At 51.3% G+C, this 21,015-nt stretch overlaps 1 protein-coding gene across 1 annotated transcript in view; it reads right to left on the reverse strand.

The window, feature by feature from the left end:
* Positions 1–21,015, reverse strand: part of ROCK1 (Rho associated coiled-coil containing protein kinase 1) — a 3,300,884-nt gene that overhangs the window by 817,357 nt on the left and 2,462,512 nt on the right. The window contains exon 22 of the mRNA XM_069620881.1: positions 3,319–3,422. Coding sequence (XP_069476982.1) covers positions 3,319–3,422 — 104 coding nt within the window. The remainder of the gene's footprint in view (positions 1–3,318; positions 3,423–21,015) is intronic.

Here is a 21,015-nt window from a genome sequence, read left to right on the forward strand (position 1 = left end):
AACTTGTGCTTTCCCGCCCTTGTGAGGAATTGTAAAGGATCTCTTGTGTGTAGTTGTCACTGTGCCGTTTTGCTCAGTTTTCACTCTGGTTCACTTGGTCTACAATTCAATTTGGGAGTGTGTATATTTTTCCTTTGACTTAACTTAACTTGCTTGATGAATGTGATACATGTGTTTTATTAGAAGTGTATAAAATAAATATATCTCTACTTTTTAAATACAAAGCTTTTGGTCAGTGTTTCCTTGTTCCATAGCCTAGTGGCCCTATTATGTAAACCCTGAATACTGCTTATCTGCCTCTTGAGATAAGTCTGACGACTCAGCCACAGCTACCAACTAAATCTTTGTGGTACAGACTGATACCAAATGGGATGTATTGCTCTCCCCTGTGGGGTCCTAACCTGGTGTAGTGCTCCCTAAGGGAACTGCACTGGAACCTGCCCAACACCGAGCCATAGGAGGAATGACTATGGGTGCTGGCAGGGGGTCTGGAGGCAGCATGTCCCTGATCACATCCCGAAGGATGGAGCCCATCTGAGGGGACCCCATCAGCGTGAGGAATTTCTCAAAAACCGGTCTTACAGGCTGGTGGGGTGGCAGGTGGTATTGCCGGAGTAGCAGGTGGCTGCTGGGGCCTGTGCGTACTCTACCTTGCTGGTTGCGGGGGATATCTGCCCTGCAACGCTGAAGGATAAGACAAAGGCCAGGCACGTGGTGAAGCCCAGTCCCACCTGGACTCTCAAACTCCTACCTGCTCCCCGAACGGGGATGGTGTCGGATAAGTGGCCATCTTGTCTGGCGCAGCAGCCATTTTGTCGAGCTGCATGCCACGTGCCTGCATTGTGGTGCCTGGCTCGCTGGGACTCTTGGCAGTGGTGCCCTCGGCTGAGTCGCCGATAGTGCTGCATACAGGCACCCTGTCAGACATTTGTCCAGTAGGAGGGCGTAGCCACTCGGGTGGACACCCGGTAGAAGAACCTTGCGGTCCCTCAGCACTATCTCCGGAAAGATCTAGCGACCCCTCGGTCTGGTGGCCGGTAGTTGAGTGAGCCTCGGTACCTGTGCGAAAACCTGAACGGTCCCTTCCACTCAGACATTTCCTAGGAAAAGAGTCGCCCTTGCGGGGAGCGATGGAAAAAAGCGGCCCTACCTTGGGCCTTGACTTGTGTCTGACGAAGTTCTTCAAGTCCTCTGGAGGCGACTTTTTGAAGAGCTCCCTCCACTGAGCTAACCTGTTCTTCAGAGCTCGTGGTGTAAGCGCGCCACACGCGGTACAGCCCTCCCAGCCATGGTCAGGGCCAAGGCAGCAAAGGCACAGAGCGTGGGGGTCGGACGTGGCGAAGAGCCCCTCGCAGGATGGACACCTGCTGAAGCCAAAGGATGCTGACATGCGCCGGGCAGGAGCGTGGCGCCAGAGGACCGAGTACCTGATTAAAGAGTAGAAGACAAAAAAGACAGTATTCGGGGAAGAGCGCGTGGAATTACAAGGCCGAAGTCAAACCCAGGAGCGCTGGTGAAATCGGTCTGTTACCGTCGCTGCGGAAAAGAAGATTGAGGAGTGGCGCCGTTGGGTAGAGTCAAGGGAGCGCATGCTCCCAGGGCCGCACCCCTGCACCTCTCTAAATTTAAAAGGGGAACAAGATTTTTTCTAGTGAAAAAGGTTCTGTCTCCCGGCCCTAGGAGGGACATCCATGCAGTATGGAGGAAAGGGGACTATGGACTAAGAGTATGTTGGTCACTACGGTGAGTAACTTATAATTACTCTTACGTCCCGTCCTCTTTCCTCCATAATGCATGGGTGATTACAACTGAATTTAGCCCCACGGTGGGGAGGAGCCCCTCCTTAAGCAATCAGAAAGCTGCTGTGCTGACTCAAGGACTAAACCAGAGAGGACCTAGATAGGCGACCTCTTCCAGAGCTATGAGGCAATATTGTACAACTGCGGCTCGAGTTACCAGCACGCTTCGTTTTTTCTTCTGAAAAAATGTCTTCTTCTTAGACCTACTAGTATGGCGGCTGAACATATTCCAGAAGGCGAAGAAAGGGATGGCTTTCTGAATTTAGTTAAGGATGGCAAGGAGGCGATGGGAGAATGTCTACAATCACAACTGGATACTGCTGACAGCATTAGCAGATCCATGACTGCAAGCACTGTACTACACAGTTTGAGAAAGTGGTTGAGAAAGTCGGGGTTTGCACCGGTGAGTGAAGGATGAGTGTCTGGACCTCTGGATGGAGAACGGGACCTTCCTCTGGGGAGAGAAGATCCTCCCTTTGTGGAAGATGTATTGGAAGGCAGTGAAGCTGGCGAAACGTCCATCAAAGATGAGGAATACGTGGGAGGACACAATCCATTCAAAGGTTTTTTCTGGTGAAAAAGATTCGGATCTCCTGTCCCTAGCGAGGGACCTCCATGCAGTATGGAGGAAAGGGGACGGGATGTAGGAGTATGTCCATCTACTTTAAAGAAAGCATTATCCCAATGTTCCCAATCTAATCCTGTGTTTCTACAGTAATGTCAATGCAATTATACAATGCTTTATGATTCCTGTGCTTTTTAATAACTGTCAGCAGTTGGTGCGTTCTATCATTATAGGGAAGTGTTACCGGAGTACTACGTGTGTTAGTTATTGATGTATATATTTATCTGAAACTTATTTTAAATAAAACATCTGAATTAGCACATGACAAAGTGTGTGGACATTCCTTTGTGGGGGTTTGGGGGTTCACTGTACTTAAGACCCAGCCTGGCTGATCGTCCAATGTTACCAACTGAGAGTCTTGGCTGGGGGTACTCTGTACCTCTACCCCAACTGTATAGGGGCAGACATACAGATACACCCCTCCTGTCTTTACAGGGTCCGGCATGTATACTGAAAGCACAGAAAAAAGTAACCAAGTTCATGGGGTGCAGGGGCTCCATATATACCTGCCCCATCATCACAACAAGTGTGTGAAGGTGAGCTGAAATGACGTTGAGCCACTTTGTGGAAAAGGCAAAATAATGCCGGAGGTCAGCTGGCGCTGGAGATAGAATATCAAAGATGAGGAAGAAATCCGTTAGACACATACTTTTGTAAAGTGAGACTATACTTGAAAGTAAAGTTGATTATTTAAACTCTAAGCCTGGTCATCAACACTGACCTTGATCAAATATGAACTGCAAAAAATATAGTTAACTTTGACTCTCTGCAATAATCAGTTTCCATTTTATCTTCTTAGAAACACATTGCTAAATATTAACACATTTTCTTAGTAAGGTTATGCTTATTTGTTTTGGCTGGAAAATATTTTTTTCTTAAAATATATCAACTTACTTTTCATTCTGTAGTTCATGTATCTTCTTTTGAAGTTCCTGATTGTGTTTACCTTTTTCTTCAATTTCTTCCTTCAGTTCTTTAACCTGAGTTTTGTAGAGTGTCTAAAATGGAAGAGGGGTTTTGCTATGTTATTTTTTATATGAAATGTTGTCTAACATCTGTAATAGGATATTAATCTAGCTCTGTTCAAGTATTCCAGTTTTGCCACAATATAAAACTTCCAAACATACTTAACAGCAGATAAGCAATGACTAAATTAGAAACTGAACAGTTCATCAAGTTCTCAATTCAAGACATTGTCTTTCCCATAGATGAACAAGTTACTTACCAACAGGTAACGTTCTTTCAACTGGATGTTCCTCCAACTTATTCCTCATCTTAGATGTATTCCATCCAGCTTTCTGCTTCGGAAATGTTTTCTCGGCAGAGGGCGCTGTGCGTCGATGTCGTCCAGTCGAAGTCCCTCAAAGGCCTCCGTCGAGGGTGACGTCATCGGGTATACAAGTAGCATGCGCAGCGCTCGTTGGCATCAGTTCAGTTTTCCCCTATTGCTCGGTTGTATAGATAGTGTACGAAGCCAGGTGTCAGCCTTGCGAGAGTTGAAGTGGCAATAATCCAGAAAAGCTACAGAGCGGTAGGATGGGAGGGCGATGAGGAATACGTTGGAGGAACATCAAGTCGAAAGAACGTTACCAGTTGGTAAGTAACTTGTTCTTCGAATGGATTGTGCCCTCCAACGTATCCCTCATCTTAGATAGACTCCCAAAGCAGTGTAGAAAGCTCTTTGGAGGAGGGAGTAGATTTTTAATATTATTATATAGCCGAATATAGCACTGCTTTACCAAAAACAAGCTCTTTAGACTGGGAAGCATCCAGACTATAGAATTTAGAAAAAGAGTGCAGCGATGACCAAGTTGCTGCTTCACAAATAGATTTTATGGGAACACCTCTTTGAAGGGCTGTCGAAGAGGCTATGCCTCTGGTAGAAAGGGCCCTTAAACCTTCTGGTGGATCTTTGCCCGCCAATCTGTAGCATTCTGAAATGCAAAGCACGATCCAACGTGATATGGTGTGTTTTGACACCGATTGACCCAATTTCCTTCCGGTGTAGCCAATGAAAAGTTGATTATCCACTCTAAGCTTGGAAAGCCTAGAAATGTAAAAGCTTAGAGCTCTTCTCGGGTCCAGCCTGTGCAATCTTCCTGCTCCTTACTGGGATAAGGTGGAGGATAGAACGCAGGCAGAATCATTTTCTGATTTCAATGGAAATCAGGCACAACTTTAGGTAGAAATTAGGATTTAATCCTCAATACCACTCTGTCCCTGTGGAACACAGTATAGGGTGGCCCAGAAGACAGTGCCTGCAATTCGCTAACTCTTCGTGCAGACGTTAAAACAACCAGGAAAGCGTTTTTCAACGTTAGTAATCTTAATGGACAAGTGTGCAAGGGTTGAAAAGGGGCACACATTAAAAACTTTAGAACCAGATTAAGGTCCCAAACTGGGACTTGGAAAGGAGAAGGAGGGAGCATATTGTTGAGTCCCTTTAAGAATTGTATTATCAAAGGAATTTTAAAGCAGGAACATTCTTCCTAAGAGCGCTTGAAAATGGAAAACGCTGCAAGATGACCTTTAATGGTCCCAACATTGAGGCCTCTATGTGCCAGGGACAAGAGGAAGGACAACACTTCCAGCATAGAACACAGAAAAGGATCAACATTATTTTCCCTGCACCAGTTGCAAAACTTCTTCCAACGGCAACGGTACAGAGATTTTGTTGCTGGCCTTCTTACTGAAAGCAACACCTCCATGACTTCACCTGGAAGGTCCCAATCTTTGTATCTCAGCCTTTCAGATACCAAGCATGAAGGTTGAGAGGCCTGACCTCTGGATGGAGAACCTGGCCCTCCATTTGAGAGAGAAGGTCCTATCTCTGAGGAAGATGTAACTGAGGGCAGATGGACATGTCTAGAAGGTCCGGGTACCACGTTCTCCTTGTCCAATCTGGTGCAATTAGGATCATGGAGTTCCCAAACCATCTCAATCTCCTGATGACTTGAGGAATGACAGGAATCGGAGGGAACGCGTATAGCAGTGGGAATGTCCACTCCATCACAAACGCGTCCCCTAGGGTTCCTCTCGGGGGAAATTCCCTTGAGCAATACTTTTCGCACTTCCGGTTGATTCCGGTCACAAACAAGTCTACCTGAGGGGTTCCCCCAAAGGGTGGAGATCTCCTGAAGGACTTCCTGAGCCAGTTCTCACTCATGGGACACTGTACTCTGCCTGCTCAGAGCGTCCGCCGTCATATTCTTCTCTCCGGCTAGATGAACTGCAGTTAAGGAGATTTGTTCTTCAATTGCCCAATACCAGAGCCGCATTGCCTCTCTGCTCAGTGACCCTACACCTCCTCTTGTTTAGGCGATGCATGGCCACTGTGTTGTCCGTCATTATCAGGACATTTTTTTCCTCTGACAGATGGCAGAAAAGCCTTCAGCGCTAGTCTGATTGCTCTCAGCTCTAAAAGCTTGATGTGTAGTTTGGACTCCGATGGAGACCAAGGACCGCTGATTGTCAGATCGTTGGCATGAGCTCCCCACCCCATGAGTGAGGCGTCCGTCACTACTGTAATCTCTGGCCATGGTTGCCAAAAAGGTTCTCCTTTTAGGATGTTCTCTGTGCAAGTCCACCACAAAAGATCCTGCCAAACCTTGTTCGGAATCTGAAGGAGATCCGTCATTTGACCTGAAAACTCGGACCATTGAGTCTTTAGAGCCCATTGAAGGGGTTCATCCTCAGGCGTGCTTCTGGCACTAGGAAAATGCAGGATGCCATGAGGCCGAGCAACCTCAAGAAGTCGTAGGCCTGGAGATTTTGGGCATTTTAGAATTTGGAAACCATCTGAAGAAGCCCTTGACTTGGAAGGTGAGCTCTTTCCCAAGGTTGTGTCTAACACAGCCCCTATGTACTGGAGCTGTTGGGAAGGTATCATTTGTGACTTCTTGAAATTGAGGGGGAAGCCCAGTCTGTGGAGGAAGTGGCAGGTGACTTTCAGATGATCCAGGGCTTGTTCGGCAGAAGGAACAAGTTACTTACCTGTAACTGTTGTTCTCCAGCATGGGTCTGGCATGGATTCACATGCTCATGAATATTCCCCGTCGTCAGGCTGGGAATTCTCAGTAAAGAAAAAATCGGTATCAGTTTCGTTTCTGATCTGTCTTTCGTAGTAGTAACCAATCACTGATCTCTGCGTCATACTGACCACAGCCAATGACTGCCCTCTACCTAAGCCCCGCCTCTGGCAGCCATCTTCAGATTTGGTAGCACGTGAAGAGGCAGTATGACCAAGTGAAGAGCCGCAGAAGGGTAGGCGGGAGGGTTCGCATGTGAATCCATGCCAGACCCATGCTGGAGAACAACAGTTACAGGTAAGTAACTTGTTCCTTCTCCAGCATGGGGTCTGGCATGGATTCACATGCTCATGAATATAAGAATAAATAGCAGTACAGACATGCACAACCACGGGAGGTGGCAAAAGGCTCAACATTAAGCAATACAAAAAACTCAACATTAAGCATCTCTTACCTCCTCACCAGGCTCACCTTAGGCGAACAGGTTGCGTAGCACTGCTTGGCCGACCCTGGACTCCTCCCTGGAATCCCGATCGACGCAGTAGAATCTCGTGAAGGTGTGCGTCGACCTCCACATAGCAGCCCTGCAGATGTCCAGCAGGGGCACACCAACGCCGTAGTAGCAGCGATCGCTCTGGTCGAATGGGCTCTCAGACGGCCTGGCAGCGGTCGGTTAGCCAACCGGTGGCAGTGCATGATGCAGCCGGAGAGCCATCTGGAAATAGAAGACTTCGAGAGAGCCTTCCCTTGATTCACAGGTCCAAAGTTCACGAACAGCTGTGATGTCCTCCAGAAACTCTTTGTGCGGTCCACGTAGAACTTCAGCGCTCTAGCCACATCCAGCGAGTGTAAAGTCCTCTCGTCCGGCAACGAAGGAGACGGGAAGAAAACAGGTAACACCAAGGGCTCGTTAAGATGGAAGTCCGACGGCACCTTGGGCATAAAGGAGGGGTGCGTCCTAAGCACCACCCTCGAGGCATGGAAAGTCAAGTACGGTGCTTTGCAGGATAGGGCCTGGATCTCTCCCACTCGTCGTGCGGAGGTAATGGCCACCAGGAATGCAGTCTTCCACGACACAAACTTCATCGGTGCGGAGTGCATCAGCTCGAATGGGGGCCCCATGAGCCTGGTCAGCACCACGTTAAGTTCCCACGCCGGGGCCGGGGCCTTCACCGGCGGGAACGACCGGAACAGTCCTTTCATAAACACTTTTACCAGTCGATGGGACCACAGGGATGTCCGTCCTGTGGTTCTGGTATATCTGGAGATCGCCGCCAGATGAATCTTAATGGAGGCATGGGCTAGCCCAGCCTTTGCCAGCGATAGCAGGTACGGCAGCACTTGAGGGGCCGTAATCCGTAGGGGGTTGATCTTCTGTGCTCGGCACCAGATAGAGAACCTCTTCCACTTATGACCGTAGCATTTGAGAGTCGAGGACGCCCTGGCCTTTGCAAGAACCTCTCTGCAATTGGCCGGTATATCGTAGCCTCCAGACTCTAGCGCTGCAGGAGCCAAGCCTGCAGGTTCAGCGACGCCGGGTCGTGGTGGAAGATGGCGCCTCCTTCTCTGGAGAGAAGGTCCGTGTCCGCCGACAGCTTGATGGGAGGGGACGTTGACCAGTCCAGAAGGTCCGGGAACCAGATCTGCCTCGGCCACGCCGGTGCGACGAGGATCATCCTGCACCGGGACCTCTTGAGCTGGATGATGAGTTGAAGCAGCAACGGCAACGGAGGGAACGCATACAGGTATAGGCCGTCCCAGGGGAACGAGAATGCATCGCCCATGCTTCTCGGCTGGGGAAACCTGCTGGCGAACCTCTTGCACTTCGAGTTCGTCACTGTTGCGAATAGGTCGATTTGGGGTTTGCCCCATCGTCGGAAGAGTTGATCCACCTGATCCTGGCGCAGTTCCCACTCGTGACATGCGCGCAGCTCCCTGCTGAGCGAGTCGGCAATGGTGTTGCTTTCTCCTGCCAGGTGGAAGGGAACCAGGAACATCCCCTGGGCGACCGCCCAGTGCCACAGATCCTGTGCCTCCTTGGATAGGGCTGGGGATCTGGGGCCTCCTTGCTTCCGTATGTAAAACATTGTCGTGGTGTTGTCCGTGAAGATCCGCACCACCTTGCCCTTGAGCGGCGGGAGGAACGATTTGAGAGCCCAGAACACGGCTCGGAGTTCCAGGACGTTGATGTGCAGGAGCCTCTCCTCCGGGAGCCAGAGGCCTCTTGCGTGGAGATCTCCGGTGTGGGCGCCCCAACCTTCCAGGAAGGCGTCCGTCGTCACCGTCTCCTGGTACGCCGGCGTCTGAAAGTCCTTGCCCGCCGTGAGGTGCGCTCGAACGCCCCACCACTGAATCGCCTGCCGGAACACCTCGTTGAGGGGGACCCTGTCTTCGAAGGTGCCCGTCGCCTGCATCCAACGGGCGTCGAGAAATTCTTGAAGAGGGCGCATCCGCAGTCTGCAGAGGCGCACCAGGTAGATGCAGGAGGACATCATCCCCAGGAGGGACTTAATGGACCTCACCCTGGCCACGTCCATGGCTAGCAGGCGCTGCACTTTGCCTAGAATGGTCTTCGTCCGTTCTTCCGGCGGGGCCGCCAGGCGCCTCACTGTATCGAGCTTCGCTCCCAGAAACAGGGCCACCTGCGACGGCACCAGGTGGGACTTTGGGTAGTTTATGGCGAATCCCAGGTCTGAGAGTAGCTGGACGGTCCTCGCAGTGTGTTCGACGGCGAGTTCCCTCGTCCTTGAGCGGATGAGCCAGTCGTCCAGGTAGGGGTAGACGTGAATCCCCTGCCGGCGCAGCCGCGCCACCACTGGTGCTAGGCACTTGGTAAAGACCCTGGGGGCCCACTTCAATCCGAACGGCAGTGCTCTGAATTGGTAGTGGCATCCCTGGACGACGAACCTGGGGAACTTTCGGTGACTTTTGAGGATGGGAACGTGGAAGTATGCATCTCCAGGTCCAACGACGATAGAAAGTCGCCTTCCTCCAGCTGTCCCAGTACGTGCTGGAGGGTGACCATCCTGAACTTTTGTGATCTGATGTATTTGTTCAAACGACGAAGGTCCAGGATGGGGCGCCAGCCGCCCGTCTTCTTCCTGACGAGGAAGAACCTTGAGTACACCCCGGAGCCTCTTCGGGACAAGCTCGATGGCGCCTTTCCTGAGCATCGCCCGTACTTCCAACAGCAGTTGCGGGACGTGATTTTCCTTCCTGGCCACAGGTGGAACGTGAGGGCACTTCTTCAGGAATTCGATAGTGTGTCCTCTTGCCAGGGTATCCAGCACCCAACGGTCGGTGGAGATGGACTTCCACACGCCGACGAAATTCGTCAGCCGGCCTCCCACCGGGGTGCTTCGGTGGGGGCCCGAGACCACGGCCGGTTCAGTCCTGCTTGGAGGTGGTGGCCTTGCCGCCCTGGCCACCTTGCCGACGGCGGCGAGGCACTCCCTGCTTGCCGCGACCCTTGTAGGCCTCCTGAGACGAGGAGCGTGCCGCCTGGCGGTAGGACGACGAGCCACCGCTGGATCCCTTGGAGGCACCCTGTCTGCCTCCGGAGCTCCGAAAGGGCCGTCGTTGCTGAAGGGCTCCTAGGGCGTGGGCCGTCTTCGTGTCCGTTTTTATGGCTTGGAGGGACTCGTCCACCGCCTTCCCGAACAAGTTGCTGCCGTCGAACGGCATGTCCAACACCCTGGTCTGGACGTCCTGACGGAAGTCGGTCGCCCGGAGCCAACCCCGCCGTCGTAGGCAAACACTGTTGCCCAGCTGGCGGAACCCGGTATCGGCAATATCGGTTGCCACCGTTATGGCGTGGTCCGACGCCATCTCGCCCTCTTGCAGTATTTCCAGGGCCTCAGACCTCTTGTCGTCCGGCAGGAAGTCCAATATGGGGGCCAGCTTAAACCAGAGCTCCCTGTCGTAACGGGCCACGATCGCCAGGGCGTTGGCCGCTTTGATCGTCGTCGCCGCCGACGAAATGAACCGCCGCCCCATGGCGTCCAACTTCTTTCCCTCGCCGTCCGGCGGGGAATTCGACGTCGAGGCTCCTGACCCCGCCGCTTTCTTCTTCGCCGCCGCCGAGACGACCGAGTCTGGCGTTGGCTGGGCCCTGAGGCACAGGGGAGCGGTTTCGGGGACCCGGTACTACTTCTCGTACCGGTCTCGTTTGGCTGGTGCCGTGGAGGGGTTTTTGAGAACCGACAGGCCCTTCTCCCAGATGTCATTGATTAGAGGCACCGCGATGACAGTCTTCCTCTTGGCCTCCCGGCGCTGATAGAAGAAACCTTCCTTTTTCTGCTCCTCCGGGCAGAGCTGGAACAATTCGGACGCCCTGGCGATCATGGCGTGGAATGAGCCAATCTCGTCGGGCGGCGAGGCCCGTGCGTTGGGAGACGGGAGACCCGTTCCGTCGTCGTCGCCCTCAGAACCCGTCGTCGAGCCCAACGCACCGTCATCTCCCGACTTGTGGGAGGATGAGGAGGAAACTGTAGGCCTTACGGGGGCGAGCGGAGGAGAGGGTTGGGTCCTCCGTCGTTTGTTCTGAGGACTTCCCGACGGGCCAGGCTGCGGCTCCTCCGGCCTGGGCCGTGGTAACCTAGTCCTTATCTCAGAGCATAAGGACTGGATCGCAGACAAAATGGCCGCCGAGCCATCCTGAGGCCTAGGTTCCGGCCGCGCCGGAAGGGAAGGCTGCTCTTCCTCGCCATCGTCGTCTTCCTCGGTTATCTCCCGAGGATCTTCCTTACGGGATCGAACCTTCTCGAATTAGACTTCGAGGTTCCTCACGGCCTCGGTCAGTTCCTCCTCTGAGGCTGACTCTGAGCTCGAGGAGGCTACCGTGCCCCCCCTCGCTTCTTCCATCATGGCGGCCACGACGATGGGCTGAAAAGAGGATTCCCTCCTTGGCGGCAGGGAAACTCTAGTCCCGGAGGCAGTCTCCACTGGCGGGGTCTCTGCCAGCTTGGCCCGAGTCGCCGCGATCGCCTCGATAGAGGCCTTTGCCTGCTGTGTAGGGGTCTTCACCACCTTAGGTGCGTCCCGGGCCTTCTCCTTCGGGGGAGGGGCGACCCCTCGCTCCCCCTCTTCCGAGATCGGACGGGGCTTCTCCCGAAGCTTACCCTGGGTCTCGGACTTCCTCTTCCCCGAACCGGAGCACTGGCTCGTGGTTGACGGTGCCGGGGAAGGTGCGCCCTGCCTGGCGACCGAAGAGCCCGACCTTTCGGCGCTCCCGGAGCCAGCAGACTCGCGGCGCTTGGCCTGGTGTTGGGCCCCCGTCGCCGGGGCGCCCGCACAGGACTTAGAAGCCCGCTCGGACCCTTTCTTCTTCTTCTCACCCGTTGAGCCCTTCTCCAACCAGCTGGCGAGACGGGATCGACGGTCCCTCATGGTCCGCTCCGACAAGTTCTTGCAGAACTGGCAGTCCTTCTCTACATGAGTCTTGTCTCCATGAAGACAGTAGAGGCATCGCGAATGTTCGTCTTCCTTAAACACATTCTGCAGCCCGCATCCAGGGCAGCTGCGAAACAGCTTGGGTCCGGGCGACAAACTCGCATCCTGGGCCATCTCGAAGTAGGCCGCAAATCTTCTGGAATCCTCCAAGAAGTTGATTCGACGAAATCTTCACCCTTGAGGGGCTTAGGAAAATCCCGCAACGGGTAGCCGTTAACGGGAGTAGAAACGGTGGAGCTTGAGGCTCGATTAACCGAAAAAAATGTGAAAATTCACCTGAAAAAGCACGAAACACGCAGTAAAAGGTCGAGAGCTAAGCACGAGGACTCCCAACACTTGAACGTGCGGTAAAAATCTGAAGATGGCTGCCAGAGGCGGGGCTTAGGTAGAGGGCAGTCATTGGCTGTGGTCAGTATGACGCAGAGATCAGTGATTGGTTACTACTACGAAAGACAGATCAGAAACGAAACTGATACTGATTGTTTCTTTACCAAGGATTCCCAGCCTGACGACGGGGAATATTCATGAGTATGTCAATCCATGCCAGACCCCATGCTGGAGAACGTGCCCTGATCAACAATCGTCCAGGTAGGAGTAGATGTGAATCCCCCCTCTCCTGAGGTGTGCTGCCACAACTACCATTAACTTGTTGAAGACCCTTGGGGTCAACCCGAATGGCAGGACTCGAAATTGATAGTGCGAATCGCCAACTACGAACCTCAGGTATTTTCTGTGCTTGAGATGGATTGGCATATGAAAATAAACACCCTGGAGGTCCAATGACACCAACCAATCCTGAAGTTGAAGGGCCTGAAGGATCTGAGAAAGAGTGACCATCTTGAACTTGTCCTTCCTGAGGAGCTTGTTCAAGTCTCTTAAGTCTTAGATGGGTCTCAGTCCTCCGTCCTTTTTGGGAATAAAAAAAAATGAGTACCACCATCCCTTGTTCCTTTCCGCTACAGGTACTGGTTCTATAGCACCTTTCTCTAGCAGGGTTAAGACTTCCTGCCGCAGGAGCGGGTCTGGAAACTTCAAAGAGTGTCTCCCTGGTGGATTGCTTTGAGGATGCGTTAGAAAAGTAAGGCAGTAACCTTGGGCTATTATTTCTAGAGCCCAAACATCTGAAGTAATGGCTCGCCATTCTTGCAGATGCTGGGACAGCCTGCCTCCCACAGGTGTCTTGTGATGCAAGTCCTCAAAGTGTTTTTGTGGCGGTTGCGCGGCCACTGATGGTTAAGAGGTTGCAGCTGGGGCTGGCTTTGCACGTTTTCCTCGTCCACCACGAGTGTCTTTTTCTAGCCTCTTTGACTGGAGATTCCTCTTGCCTTTCCATATGAGGAGTAATAACAATAGGATCGTCCCCTCCAAGATTGTCCTGATGCACAAAAAAGGCTGAGGTTGCCCAGTAGCAGCTCCTAAAGATTTGGCAGTCGCTTTTGAGGTCTGCAACCTCTCAAGGCTCTTGTCAGCCTTGTTGCCAAAAAGGTGAGACCCATCAAAGGGCATGTTCAAAAGACGGTTTTGCACGTCTGGTGCGAAACCAGACTTTCGCAACCACGCAAATCTGCGCATTACCGTGCTAGTGGCCATGGACCTGCAATGTCCAATGACTGAAGGGATTCTTGCATGGCCTCCTTTCCATCTCTAACAATGGCTAGGAATCCTTCCCTTTCTTCCCCTTCTGGTATGTGCTCTGCCGCCATTTCAACGCACTCCCACATAATGTATGAACATTTTGCCAAGGCACATGTGGAGTTGGCAGATTTTAACGCCACACTCCCAGCGGAAAATACCTTGTGCGCCCAACCATCCACACGCTTGTCGTCCCTATCCGGAGGGATGGAAGGGTACGCCACCTTATTTAAAGCTTTGGCTGCCTGGACCACGAGACTCTCAGGAGTAGGGTGTTTGGACAGATAGCCGGGGTCACTACTGGAAGGGCGGTATTTTGAAGTGAGGGACTTATTCACCGGAAGAATAGAGTCCGGGGTCTCCCTATTTTGTAAGGCTACATGGAAGGGTAAAATCAGATCTTCGGTGGGACGATGATCCAATATATCGGTCAGATCATCCTGGATGAACTGAGTTGGTGGTCTAACCCATCCTAAATAATCAACCACCTTTGTCATTAACTGCCTGTATGAAGGACTGGCATGTTCCCCTGGTTCTGGCCTGCCAAAATCTGTTTCAGGTGAAGTGTCAATTCCACTTGCATTATGCAAGGTTTCCACCAGATCTCTCATTCTGCTTTCCTCTGAAATCAGTCATTCTGGGACATTCGGGGTGCCATTTTCCAGGCCAAAAGGAACATCCTCCTCCTCAGACCCCTCTTGTTCTTCAAAAATTTAAGTTAAGGATTTAAAATATTCTTTCCTTGGAAGAGGTTTAAAAGATTTTTCTGGGAGAGGTGTAGCAGTAGAGACTGAAGGCTTTATAGCCTTTGCAGCTTTTTCTTTTGCTGCTATTTTGACAGCTTTTTGGACTTTTTCGTCGAAGACAAAGAGTGGTGAGAACCACTTCGGGACCTAGACCGATGCTTTTGCCTTTCGCGTCGAGGAGATTTCTCCTCACGGGACCTCGACTCGACGCTAGAGGCTTTTCGGTCGGGTTTTCGACCTACCTGCAGTTTTCCTTTCCACTCTCGCAAGGCCTTCCCCATCATTGCCTGACACTTCGTACAGGCCTCCATGTCGTGGCCTTCACCAAGGCACCACAGACATTCTCGGTGCGGATCCGTGTTGGACATTTTGGAACCGCAGGATTTACACTTTTTGAACCCCGAACGCGAGGTAGTCTGGGTCGACGAGGACAGTCACGAATATCTCTTCACAATAACTGCGTCACATTACTACTCGAGGCACAGGTACTGCGGAAAAACAGAACTGAGGCCAACGGGCGCAGTGTGTGCTACTTGTATACCCAGTGACGTCACCCTCGACGGATGCCTTCGAGGGACTTCGACTCAACGACATCGACACGGTTACGTTCTCCTCTCGGAGGATCGCGGCCGTGAGGAGAACTTAACTCCTTTAATGTGAAAGTAAAGAGATTAACCAGTAATTCAAGCTATTTTTGAAAAATTACTTCAAATATTTGCAAGTAACAACATCCTAAACCAATGGGCTTATGTCTGGTTTTGAAAAAGGCCAAAGGCTGAAACGCGTGTAAACCGAAGGGCATAACTATTAATTAATAACCATGGCGCAATCTGAGAAGTGGTTATCGTCATTTTTGTATAATAAATGGTGGTTTTCATGACAATGCAGAGTGAGTGAGCTACACGCAAGCAGAAGTGATGGCTACTGACAAGATGGTTTCCAAGGCCAATATCCTGATCGGACAAGAATGGAGAGGTTCAAATGGAGATCCCATTAATAAAGCTAGAACCAGGTTCAAAATCGCAGGAGGGAATCAGAAAAGGGACTGGTGGGAATTATTTGTCAGTCAGGGTGCTTAAAAATGGATAGTGTTACCAAGTATTCCTTAAGGCTGGGAGGATAGCTCAGGGTCAACACTTTTAAAGTTAGCGCATAGCAACACAAGTTTGAATCCTGGTCTCATGCTTAGAAGTAAAAAAAAAGCACTGCAGAGATATTACAAGGGAAAGGGTCTAGATATTTAGCCCTATACCAGCTGCAGAACTTGTTCCAATGGCAGCGCTATAGTGCATTTGTTGCTGGTAGTCTGGACGAAAGCAACACCTCCATAACATCTTCCGAGAGGTCCCAATCTTGATATCTTAGCCTCTCTTAAGGTTCAGAGTTCCAATTCATGGGTGAAAAAACAGCCCTGCTCTTGAGAGAGTCGGTTCACCCTCTGGGGAAGAAGGAACGGAGGGCAGATGGACATGTCTAGAACGTCTGGGTACCACGTCCTCATGGCCAAATCCAAAGCAATCAGGATCATGGATCAGAGGAAATTCTCTGGAGCAGAACAGGTCGCACTTTCTGTAGATACTGGACACAAACAGATCCACTTGAGAGCTTCTCCAAAGGGTGAAGATCTCTAGCCCTTCCTGAGCCAACTCCCACTCGTGGGAGATCATGCTCTGCCTGCTCAGAGCATCCAGTGTCATATTCGCTAGGTGAACAAATCGACAGAGAGATCCCGTTTTGTACTGCCCAAAGCCAGAGCTGCATTGCCTCCCTGCACAATGGTAGTGACCCCACACCAGCTCGTTTGTTGATGTAATGCATGACCTCTGTGTTGTCCATCATCATCAGGACATTCTTTGCCTGGATGGGAGGCAAAAAGACCAACAAAGCCAGTCTGACTGCACTCAGCTCTAAAAGGTTAATGTGTAGTCTTGACTCTGATGGGGACCAAAGTTCACTGATCGTCAGATCGCTCATGCAAGCTCCCCATTCCGTGAGGGAAGAATCTGACTACAGTTGTCTACAGTCAGAGTTGCCAAAAAGGTTTCCCTATCACATTCTCCTTGTAGGCCCGCAGTAGGATATCCTGTGCTACCTTGCTCGGGACCTGAAGAAGGTCTGTCACCTTCCCTGAGAATTGTGACCATTGGGATCCGAGGGCCCACTGGAGGGACCTTATCCTTAAGCATCAGGCACCAGGAGAATGCAGGATGCTATAAGGCCCAGCAACCTCAGAAAACCGAATGCTGGTAGATATTGGGTGTTCTGAAATCTTATTACCATCTGCAGGATATGTTGAGCCCTCAACTCAGGAGGCGAAGCCTTCCGCGAGGAAGAGGACAGGGCCACTCCAATGAATTGCAGCTTTTGAGAAGGTGACACCAAGGACTTCTTGAAGTTGAGGCAGAAGCCCAGTTTGTGGAGAGAGTGGCAGGTGCTTTTAAGATATTCCAGAGCCTATTCAGTAGAACAAGCTCTGATCAGCCAAGCGTCTAGGTAGGGAAAGATGTGAATCTCCCCACCCCCTTTTGTTCGCTGCCACCACAGCAATCAACTTGAAGACTCTTGGGGCGGAGGTGAGCCCAGAAAGCTATTACTCGAAAATGGTAGTGAGAACTGCCAATGGTGACCCTCGGGTAGTTCCTGTGCTTGAGATATATAGGCACATGAAAGTAAGCATCCTGAAGATCGAGCAACACCATCCAGTCCTGGAGCGGAAGGACCTGGAGGATCTGCAAAAAAGTGACCATCTGGAATTTGTCTTTCCTGAGGAACATGTTCAAGTGCCTCAGGTCCAGGATGGGTTGCAGTCCTCTGGCATTCTTGGGAACTAGGAAATATGCGGAGTACCATTCCTGGTATAGTTCTGCTACAGGTACCCCTTCCACAGCAACTTTCTCCAACAGGGAAAGAATCTTCGTAGAAGGAGCGGATCTGGTTCCCAAAGAGATTGCTAGCTCGGGGGACAATCTGGAGACACATGCAGAAATAGAAGATAATATCCTTGGGCCACTGCCTGTAGTGCCCATGCATCTGAAGTCATGTGATGCCATTCTTGCACATGCTGAGTCAATCTGCTCCCACTGGGGTTTTGTGAGAAAAGTGCTCAGAGAGGTTTTGGGGCCATGACTGTGGCAGAGGGATAGAGGAGGTTGCTGCCTGAGTAGTTATTTCTCCACAGCCTCTGGGGGCACGTGTGAACCACCTTTGTCCTCTCTGGGTGGCTTGACCTCTTTGGCCAAAACAGGAATAATACTGAAGGGAACACACTCTCAAGACCCCAAAGGCTTGTGTTGTTGCGGCTGACTAATGACTGCCCCTAACATTTTGAATTTGAAGCATGCAGCTTTTCTAGACTGTCGTCCGCCTTTGGCCCAAATAGGTTGGACTGATCAAAGGACATATCCAGTCTTGATTGGACACGGGACAAACCCAGACTTACGTAGTCCAGCAAATCTTCTGATCACTGCACTACAGCCTACACACTGACCGACGCAGTCTGACGCATCTAGGCCTGACTGAAGGGACTGGCAAGAGAGGCCTCCTTACCATCATTGATGAGATTATTGGATTCATATTCTTATCTCACCTTGGGGAATGTTTTCTGCAGTTTGAAAATAACACTCCACAATGTATATGTGTATTTTGCCTGTGCACATGATGGTTTAATGTCTTTTATTGTCATGCTTCCAGTAGAGAATACTCTTTGCTAGTGTGTCATACCTCTTATCATGCCTTTCTGGGGTGATGGTCGGATAAGCTGCAGTGTTTGAAGTGGAGCTAGCCACCTGTACCAACAGGCTCTCTGGTCTAGAGTGCCTGGAAAGAAAGTCAAGGTCCGCAGAAGGAGGTCTGTATCTCTTTACCAATTCCTTGTTCGCACCCAGAGTGGTATCTTGTTTTGACAGTTTTCCAGAATGTATTTTTAGTGCTGTAAGGATGGGCAGCACAGGTTCCTTATGAGGGCCTCTATCTAAAACGTCTGTGAGATCATCCTGGGTACTGTCCTTAGCAGGACGTCCCCAACCCAAATACTCAATCACCCTGTTCGTGACCATTCTATAAGCCGCATTTGGGTGAGAATGGACAGCTGATGTGTCAAATTCAACCGCAGGGGAGGTATCCAGACCACTGGCTTCCTTCAGACAAGTAGCTAGGCTTTCTAGACGAGATTGATCCATTTGGAGTTCCAAAATGTTCATATTCCTCGTCTTCCTCAAAAATTGACCCAAAAGATTTGAAAAAAATCCATCTTCGATTTAGGTTTGAAGCTCAAAGTTGTGTTTGAGGTTGACATCAAAAGGGACTTTTAACTTCAAATCCTTTGAGGAGGAATTCACATAAGCTTTTGCCTTTGATGTTGTCACCATGGTCGACGCTATGTAAGACGACATCCCCGAGGGTTTTCTGACTCTGGCTATTGGGCGCACGGGCCAAAGCCTTACTTGATTCCCTGCCGATCTTGGAGTATGCGGTGAGATCAACAGCATTTTTCAGCTCTTTGAGGGACCAGGAGGGGCTGTCTTCAAGAATACATCCATCATTTATTAAAGTTATTCAATGTACTCGTAGTCCTTAGCCCCCTTTCCTAAATCCTTGTGGGCATCCCCCAATACGGGGACGGTACCGGAACGTCTGGCAGCAAACAATTGAGCTTCCCCTTTAAATTTAGTCCAGTGCGCAGGGGCGTGGTAACGCCCCACAACACCCCTCCCTCTGGCGCCTCACCTCAGTCAGTGCCCTTTTATACACATCAGACACTTTAATACTTGGCTATACTGGATACTTTGGCCCCTGGTATACAAGCTGGGGAAGTTGGGTGGGACGTATGGAGGAATGGGGGCTAAGGAAGAGGAGTACTCTAGTCGCTACAGTGAGTAACTTTAATTACTCATAAGTCACGTCCCCTTTCCTCCATCCTTGTGGGTGATTCGACCGAACAAGACCATAGGGTGGAGCTGTGACAACCTGCCTCATATCTAGGATGAAGCAAAAAGGTTCTTCAGATACGCCTGACCGAAGTCTGCGTGGAGCTGGTATTCAGGGAGGAGTTTCAGCTGGTCAGAAATAAGGCCACTAGGGCCAGCCTGAATGGGTCCGCGTGCTCCATCGCCCCCACCATGCTGCGTGAGAAAGCCCCTGCTGGGGATCGGAAGGTGGACCAGTCCCTGGGAGCATAACAGCAGTAAATCCAAGAACCACGCCCTCGATGACCGGTGTGGGGCGATCAGGATGAAGCTGCAGCTCACCGACATCAGGAACTTGCGTAGGGTCGCTGGAACAACGGTGGAGGAGGAGGAAACGCATAGCACCTGCGGGCATGCCAGCAAAGCTGGAATACGTCACCCCTAGAAACCCCTTGCACGCCCAAGGGACAAACCTGGGACACTTGGAATTCAGAGGTGATGCGAATAAGTCCAGATCCGGAAACCCCCATCTCTGGAACAGGGGCAACAAGGAGTTGATGTGCAACTCCCACTCGTAGGTGTTAAACCCCAAGCAGCTGAGCTGTTCCGCTTCCGCATTGCTATCTCCAGGGAAGTGGACCGAGAAAATCCTAATCCCCTTCCGTAAGGGCCCATTCCCAGATCACCACTGCCACCATGCATGGGGGAGGTGTGGGGGGGTTATGGGGAGGAACAGGTGTCACCCTGCTTGTTCAGGTACAACGTTGTTGTGGAATTGTCGGTCCTCGCCAGAACTGCTGTGCCCCAGATGAGGCAGAAAAGCCTTCAGTGCCAGGCCCCAGCGCTCTGAGTTTGGGCAGATTTATATGCTGGAGGGTCTCTGTCCTGGAACATGCGCCATGAATGGAGTAGCCCTCCAGAGTAGCCCCCAGCCCGAAAGCGAGGAATCTCTCGCCACCACCAGAGTTGCCTTTGGGCCAATTAAAGAGGGCTCGCACTGCTACATTGCCGTCCATCAGCCACCAGTGAAGATTCGGGAGGAGGAGCAGGGGTATTGGGATCCTGTCCGACCGAGACTCAGTCTCCTGGTTCCAATTGGCTGCCAGGTGGAGCTGGAGGCGTCTCATCTTGAGGCGGGCGTGCTGAACCGTAAGCACGCAAGATGCCATCGGTCCAAGAAGGTGCTGGAACCACCATGTCGAGGTGGTCGAGTTGTACATAAAATGCCCTATTGCCATGCGGAGGGAAAGGAGCTTCTCGGGCATGGGGAACTCCCGCTACACCGCCGCGTCCCCTCGCACTCCAAGGAAAACCAGATTCTGGGCAGGAATCTGCTGCGACTTACGCCAGTTCAGGGAAAAGCCTAGCTGTTGAAGAACGTCTGCTAACCATTGGAAGTAGTGCACCACGCACACAGGCGAGCTGGCCCTGACCAGTCAGTCGTCCAGGTAAGGGTATAGGTGGTTTCCCTCTAGGCGGAAGAGACCAGTCTCTGCATTCATCAGCTTTGTGAACACACGAGGCGCCAAATTGAGGAATATAACAGGAAGCAAGTGGAAAGTAAAAACATCTCTGCACCTAGCTGCTAGGTCCGACACCGTTGGTGTGGAGAAGGGAATGAGGTGCGGTATCGGAGTGCGGGGCATCGGCTGGGCGGTCCCACGGCCGAGACTACGCCCTTGCGTGCTACACCAAATTTAAAGAGGAAGCTCCATTTTTCACTGCCAAATATTCTGGTACCGTCCCCAGGTTAAGGGACGCCCACAAGGATAGAAGAAAAGGGACGGTACGTATGTGTATAATTATGACAAAGCATTGAGCAATTTTGGG

Source organism: Ambystoma mexicanum, chromosome 5q (genome assembly GCF_040938575.1).
Source record: "Ambystoma mexicanum isolate Mex_15411 chromosome 5q, UKY_AmexF1_1, whole genome shotgun sequence".
Taxonomy (NCBI): domain Eukaryota; kingdom Metazoa; phylum Chordata; class Amphibia; order Caudata; family Ambystomatidae; genus Ambystoma; species Ambystoma mexicanum.